Source organism: Athene cunicularia (assembly GCF_003259725.1).
Source record: "Athene cunicularia isolate RWA chromosome 9 unlocalized genomic scaffold, athCun1 chr9_part1, whole genome shotgun sequence".
Taxonomy (NCBI): Eukaryota; Metazoa; Chordata; class Aves; order Strigiformes; family Strigidae; genus Athene; species Athene cunicularia.
Window position 1 is genome coordinate 19,746,632 of NW_020799110.1, and position 7,345 is coordinate 19,753,976.

A 7,345-nucleotide genomic window follows, 5' to 3' on the forward strand; every position below is an offset into this window, starting at 1 on the left:
TCAGGTGTGTTCTGTTGGAGCTGAATCAGCTGCAGCAGTGGGGTTAAAGGCCCATGATGAAGCAGTGGCGTGAGAGACAAACAACTGCTCCGTGATCTCAGCCTAGGGATGTATAACCCTATCCTGTGTATTGCTTGCCAGCTTGTATAGATCTCTCCTCTGGTTCATCTGGTTTCCCTTCAGAGGTCTGCAAAGGTTCTTACAGTATAGAGTATCAGAGCATCAACCTCTTCCCTGAGATCCCTTGGACTTGGCTGAGTTTATTAGAGAAATACTAATTCATACTGGATGGGATAAGCAGAGTCTACAATATGATATATACAGAGGACACAAACTGCAGCCACAGGAGGTGGTTATACTTGTCTCATGATACTTTCTCACAGAGAAAGGATGGGGACAAGCTGGGAAGCATCCTTATCCCTCACAGCCTTCACAGGCTCAAATACAGTACTGGCTGACTTTCTAACGCTTGGAATGGCTGAATGTTGGTCTGTTAACATGTGGTGTAGCTCACTGCTCCCTAGGGTATTCAGGAGCAAGAGAAGGAATCTGAAAGGGTTTCACAAACTCTTCCCACCTCTGAAGGGTGGCCAAGTAGTCTATGTCATATACTGTAATTTTAGGGCTTTTTTCAACAAGACACATCTCATTTTGATCAGTTTAAACTTCTCACCTTTCCCGCAGCAAAATACCCTGTTTTTTAGTTCCAAGAAAAACTGACTGTAAGCAGCGAAGCTGTTACTGATCTGTAGTTGGAAAAGCCTGTTTAGACATCTGTGTAGACCATCTTCCAGAATGTTTTAAATAAGGCATATGAACTCTAGATTAGTTAAATTTGAGAATGTTTGAAAACTGCAAATGGTGTCCTTGTAGTGAAAGCACTAAGATACATGTATGGTTTTTCTAAATGAGAATGTATAGTTGATAACTTCACATTCCTTATGTTACAAACTTCATTTAAATTTCAGATAAGCTGTGTGGCAAGTCTTAGCAATGGGTTTTTGGTGTGGTGTTGACTTTACTCATTGGAGAGATTTAGAATACACTAGATGCAGGAAAGGGACAGATTTTTATGTTGATCAGATTTACTACTACATATTTCAGAAGGAAAACTCTCTTAAGGTTTTTTGTCTCTGTAGATTAAGTCCTCAATGCTGAATGACCTGGCTAACAGTGAAATACCATGATCAAACTCTACAGAAAATGATGAATTTCTGCCAGCTTAACATTTAAATTTATCATCAGCTCAGCATCTTTCAGTGAGCTGCAGTATGGCCTTTGAAGGCATTCTCTGCTGCTCTGATGGGTGTAAGGCAAGCCTTCTCAATGATCTCTTAAGTGACTGCTACCAAATGATGCAGCAGATTTTGCCCCTTTGGAGGAAGTAAGGGCATGGTCTCTAGGTAGCTGCATGTGGTCTACTAAACTGTATTAATATGTAAAAGATAATAGTTGAACAGATTCAAAGACAGTGTTACTGGTTTTATCACTTCAGCAATGGAAGAAAGTATCAAAATAGTATCAGTAATAAAATACAATTTTTCATAAAATTAAATATAAAATATTTTATCAAATAATAAACTGAAATATATGGGGTCATTAGAAACTTTGTTTTCTACTTCTATAGCCTTTTCCCCCCCACAACGTACAGGCAGCTCAGACTTGCCCTAACTGCCTTCCAACTCACTTGTGTACCCAGGGTTTCTTCCCAGTTTTACTATATAAGCTGTGCTCACAAAGAGAAGTTGAACCATATGCTTTGACTTACTCTTGATGTGTTATACTAATTTGAGAGGGATTGACTGGCTTGTCTGCAGAATATTTAGTACATTCCCTTCTAAATTGCTTTTTGTCACAAAGATGGGTTGCCTTACATGTATCTGTTATAACTGAATTATATATAACTCAAGTCCTGTCAAGTTTGTTTACAAAGGCCCTGGTCTGCTTGGAATCGTGCGTTCCATGAGACGCCCAGAGGCTTCGGTATCTCTTAGCATTTATCCAGCTCAAAACCAAGATAAATTTATGTAGAAATACAGGTTGACTGTAGGATTTCCCATCTGTATTTTTATACGTAGTCTCTCAATTTTTCCTCTGAAATGCTTTATATTGCCCTGTTCTTCAGGAAATTGGCTTGCAGTAACAAATGTTACGAAAGTGCATGTTTTTCTCCCCTTTACCTTGTTTACAGGGAAAGACAGAATAGGGTTTAACTTGCTCCTAGCTTTGCTTACTATAGCTGTCTTTCAAATGAAGATAACCATGACTTACTGTCTATATTTTTCTTTCTGAAGCCTGTTTTCCTCATGGTTTCAGCTTCTCTCAAAATCTATATGCATGTATTTGTCAAACGTTTTCATGAACTGAAGTGCACACCTGTGTTGCTGATCAAGTGGGTACTGCTTGCTAATATTCCTTGATGTTGCTGCTAAGCCATAGCTATTTTTCTGTTCTAGTACTCTCCTTTTGTCTTTTCTCTGTTCTCATTCATTTCTCCTTCTTTTTCTCTTAGTTTATAGCTCCTTCTCCAGGTTTCCTCTGCAGCAGCATGTCCATGTTGGAGTTTGGCTACTTGAGACAGGTGCTAGCAGCTCTTGAAGCACAATTGAACTGCTTGCCTTGAGCATCCTTGTCTGTAAAAGTGAGCTGGTCTTGTAGTGGCTGAATTAAGGATGACTGAGGCAGCAAACATGGAAGGTGAGTGTCTTTTAGGAAACAACCTGTTACCTCACCCTGAGTTACAGGACTCCATCCCATTAAGCAGTGTAGCCATAACTTGCTCTTCTGTTGGCTGCAGCCTTTGCAGGTTGGTGTAAAAGCCACTACTTCTTACAACCCTGACTGTGCAGTGTCCCAGCTAAGTGGAGGACCCCAGAGTTTTTAATCTTGGTAATTGGTAGGGAAAGACTGTCAATAGTCCTTACAGGTTTTGGAGATTGTCAGAGTGATTTCTGTAAGGGTAGGGAAATGTTGCACATGTCTAAATGGTGTCTGAGGGACACTCAGTTTAAAACTTGATCTCATAGGTATAATCTAAAAGAGGGAAACAAGGCTGTAAATTGTGTTCGTTACAGTCCTTTTATGGAGAAGAAATGCTAGGAATATGAGTGCTTACAGGCAATGAGGGATGTTTCAGTCCTCCTACTCCAAAACAGTTCTCTTGTTTTATGGTGTGAATATACCAACAGAGCACTCTGGTGTTTCAGAACCATGGTCTGAATATGCTTAGACTTTACAAAGAGGATGGAAAGAGGAGAAAAATAAAACTGAGGGAAGGTGGAGAGGGCAAAGAATTGAATGGCAGTGTGGTTAAAGCATGCAGAGCCTTGATTTAAGGGGTGGTAAGGTAGGACACTACGGACCTATAATAGCTGTTAATCCAACTGAACACAAGAGGGCTACAATAACACATTTTCTCCTGATAGGACAATTCTGGATGGAGCTTTAAGAGCAGACCAAAACGTAGATAGACATTAATTTTATACAGCTGGCAAATGAAATAAAATGCTACTTGACACCCTTTAAGTACTTGTGTACACCTATCGCCAGTACAGGCTATAAGGATTTGAGATTGTTATTTTTAACACTTTTCTGGTACTTTAAACTGCTTAAATGTTGGGACTACTTACTGAACATGCTATTGCTGCTGATAAGGTACCAAAATCTGTGGCACAGATATATAATTCGATATGTTCTCTAGTGCTATGAGTGTTTTGTTCTGCACTTAAATTGTGGAGAGTCCAGATTGTGTGAATTGTGAAGAGTCCAGATTGTGTGAGCAAATAAGGAAAAGGGAACATATGAAAAGCAGGGGAAAACTGGAAAAGTACAAACCCTGCCTAGTAACCAAGAGCAAGTGTTAGATTGCTTCTCTATTGATCCAAAGTGCAATTAAAAGCTACCTCCTGTAGCTGAATTTAGATTGGGCTTTTAAAGTTTCTATTTCCCCTACGGACCTAGGATCAAGTGGAAAAAAAACTGCACAGCAGGTCTGTAAAATCATCAAGCAGAGTGTGCATCAGTCTGAACTCCTTGGTTCGCACGGCTACTTACGCGAAGCAGTCCGTGGCTCTCCATGCCTGGCAGCAGCTCGTTTCAGGTGCTGAAACACGACACCAACGTGTGTGCTGGCTAGCAGGGGTGTAAATAGCCAGTGTTCTGCTTCATTTGTTGTGGTAATGTCAGTAAAAAGCTTCTTTCTGCAGTAAAAAAGGTGGGGATTTTTTCAGAAGGAAATTTTTTGCAGTTTTTTTAGAAGGAAGTGAGGATGTTGTATTTTGTTCTCTCCCTGCTGTTCTTTAGACAGTGCTTTGTGTCTCTTAATTGGAGCTGTCAGGATTTGTTTGTTTCCCTGGAAATGTACGTGAAAATAACTTGCAAATCAATTGTAAATCATTAGTGAAAGTATAGCTTTACTTATATGGTCTAGGATTAGCTTCTGCAGTCCATAAAGTTTACAGATTAGGAGGTCCTAAGACAAAGCTTGTGCAGGTTTAGGAGTAATCACTTCTTTTCAAATAAATAATGTCCAAACTTACCAAAACTTATACCTAGGAGTTAAGAGCAGCTCTTACTAGCAGCTGTAGGCAAACAAGGCTCACTGAAGCCACTGTAACTCTCAGTGTGAACGTTTTCCACTTCTTAATGTGATAGGCTGCTTAGAAAAGTGGAATAGAAGCAAAGAGGCTGCAGTAGCAGTAAAAAGCTGCTTGCTTCACTTAAAAGCCTTTTCAAAGGACACTCAAGAAAGGAATACTAGCATTTTCCTCCAGGGAGAGACAAGCCAAAAGAGAAGGGTCTTAAAGCCTTTTGCAGCCCACTTTGAGTTAGAGAAATAAATTTTCATTACTTTGCAAGCTTTTGTGTTCAGATAAATTAACTGGGCCTAAGGGAAGGACCCAAAGGGTCCATAGTGTGGCATTTTTCTGGCATAAGATCACCCCACCAGTTCACCTGGCATAACTGTGTGCCACAGCTGCCTCTCCCCTTGCTCCCATGGTTGTGTGACACTGATAACCATCAGTAGTTCCTACGTGGGAAGTTTGAGCTATTTTCTTTATTGTAACATTATGCAGGCACTCAGTGCTAGTGGCAGAGAGGCAGGGAGGGGAGAATTCCAGCTCCTTACCACTTCTGGCTAGCCAGTCATTAAATACAGCCTGTCTTTCTGTGCTGGAAAGCATCTAATTTAGGCATGATCCTAAATCTGCAGCCTAGTTTCTGCAGGGCAGGAAAATTCTTCTCTCTGCTGACCTGCAAGATTGGCCATAATGGGTTGATGTTGGTCACTGCTGTTAATGTGCACTGTATGCATGCTGTGTCCGCTGCTGCTTTTTTTTTCTGATGTACTTGCAAAAACACAAAAGCAGCAGGCTAGTTCTCGAGTTCATGGGCCTAATTAGGTAAGGTCTTTTCATAGAAAAGTACAATTATTGAGAAACAGTTGTTAAGCAAAAAAATATTATTGTCCATCACAAGTAAATTACATAGCTAGGTAAAATGTAGGCTGCTGAACAGAGTTGTTTCTGTGAAACTGAGGGGAATGTTCATCCCTTAATTCTAAATTAATTTCTGAGATGAAAGTGTTGATGCCCCACATCTGAAGTACAACTGCAATGTGGTGTCCACATTCTTGCATATAAGGCAAATCCAATTCCGAGGGTTCACAGAGACTTGGCTTTCCCAGTGCTGCAGTGGTATCTGCAGACACTAACCATTCAGCAACAGTGAGGAACTTTTGGGGTTTAAGTGCAGAGCCAGCTCTCTGTTCTGCGTAGGCCGCAGTAGGTAGAGCTGTGGGCTGCAAGGGACAGGAGCATGACTGTGGTTGTGGGGAAGTCAGATGTTCACCTCCTGGGGAAGGCAGCGTGGGTACTGTGGCACTTCCTGTGGCTTCTTTACTCATCCCAGCTATCTTTCAGACAATCTGGCAAGAGGTTTTGGTCTACTTTAACAGATGCTGATAGCAATAAGCACTTATTTAGCTCACTGAAGGCAAGATGGTGCCCCAACAAAACCAGCGAGGCCAGTGAGCATGTTCGTGTGGCCTGCAGGGAGTGCTGCTGTATGGGCCCAATGTACTCAGGAAGTCACAGAAGCCAGAGGCAAGCGAGCAGATGAAGTACCAGTGAGATCTGGAGGCAGCTGGAGCTCTTCCTGTGTTGCGCCCTCCAGAAGTGAAACCAGAGTACTCAGCAGCTGGCAGCATCACAGTGCAGCAGCTTGGTGGGACGGGGTTGGAATGTACAGAAACCAGAACTGAACAAGCAGCAGTGAAGGGCTCTATGAACAGCATGTCTGTATAGATCAAATCAAAGCTTAATGGGGGCAGAGAGGAGTAGGGTCATGCACGCTTAGGAAATTGTGGCAATAACCTGCACACTGTTAAATGAGTGAGTGTAAGGAGGACACCTCTGCACATGCTGTCTACTCTGGCAAACAAGTGTTTCCCACAGAGAGTGGATTTCAGCCCTGTTGCCCTCTCAGCCAAGCATGCACAATTGCTTTTGATGGAGGGACCTCTTCCCCTTTGAAGTCAGAGGCTGACGAGGGGTTCCACCTGTGTCAGCCACTGGCACCAGTGTCCCCTGGAGTCCCTGAGCTCCTTCGGATTTCCCTTTCTCACTCGTCCTTCAGCTGCATCTAGCACTGCATGCAAGAGCAGGACACAGCTCTGCCCAGAGATGCTGCTCGGGGCTAGATACAAGCTGTGCGCTGGGGAATGTCTCTCCTTTAGACTGCAAACATGGGACTTAGATGTCCTGAGTCTTCTGGTTTTATGCTCATGTGCTAGTTTGCATCTGGATCAGACTCCTGGTAAGAGCTTGAGAAGCCTTAGGCCTGGATTTAGAGCTTTTGTCTCAAGTGCTGAGTCTGTGGATGTTGCACATTCTTTTGGCACCAGCCGCTTATCAGCAAATCCCTGCCAGAGGTTACAGGGATTTGCTGATCTACCGGCAGAGCTGCTCATGTCTTGCTCTCTCATCCTGCTCTGTCGAAGAGCACAGGTTAGCAAAGCCCAGCCATTTAAGGTATTTAAACTATCCGAGTTTCGTTTTGATGGTGATGGGCTACAGAACAATCATGCCTGTAACTCTACCAGTGTGTCTTTAGGGTATGAATGCCTGCAACGGGAGTAGCTAGAGCCACTGGAGGACACGACGGCGTTTTTGCTAAACTCGGGTTTCACTGGGGCGAAAGGCGCCCACTGAGCGGTTAAGGTGTGCACAGGGCCGCCGCTGGGGTGACCCCCTGTGCGGACAGGGTCTCAGCAGCCCCCTCCGGCTTCCCAGAGCCGGGCAGGCGGCGGGGGAGCCGGGCCCCGGGCAGGCCGCCGGCCCCGGGC

The 7,345-nt window shown here is 43.4% G+C and overlaps 1 protein-coding gene across 1 annotated transcript in view; it reads left to right on the forward strand.

The window, feature by feature from the left end:
- Nucleotide 1: 1 nt before the first annotated feature.
- Nucleotides 2-7,345, forward strand: part of AP1S3 (adaptor related protein complex 1 subunit sigma 3) — a 26,025-nt gene continuing 18,681 nt past the window's right edge. The window contains exon 1 of the mRNA XM_026855210.1: nucleotides 2-2,697. Coding sequence (XP_026711011.1) covers nucleotides 2,673-2,697 — 25 coding nt within the window. The 5' untranslated portion in view covers nucleotides 2-2,672. The remainder of the gene's footprint in view (nucleotides 2,698-7,345) is intronic.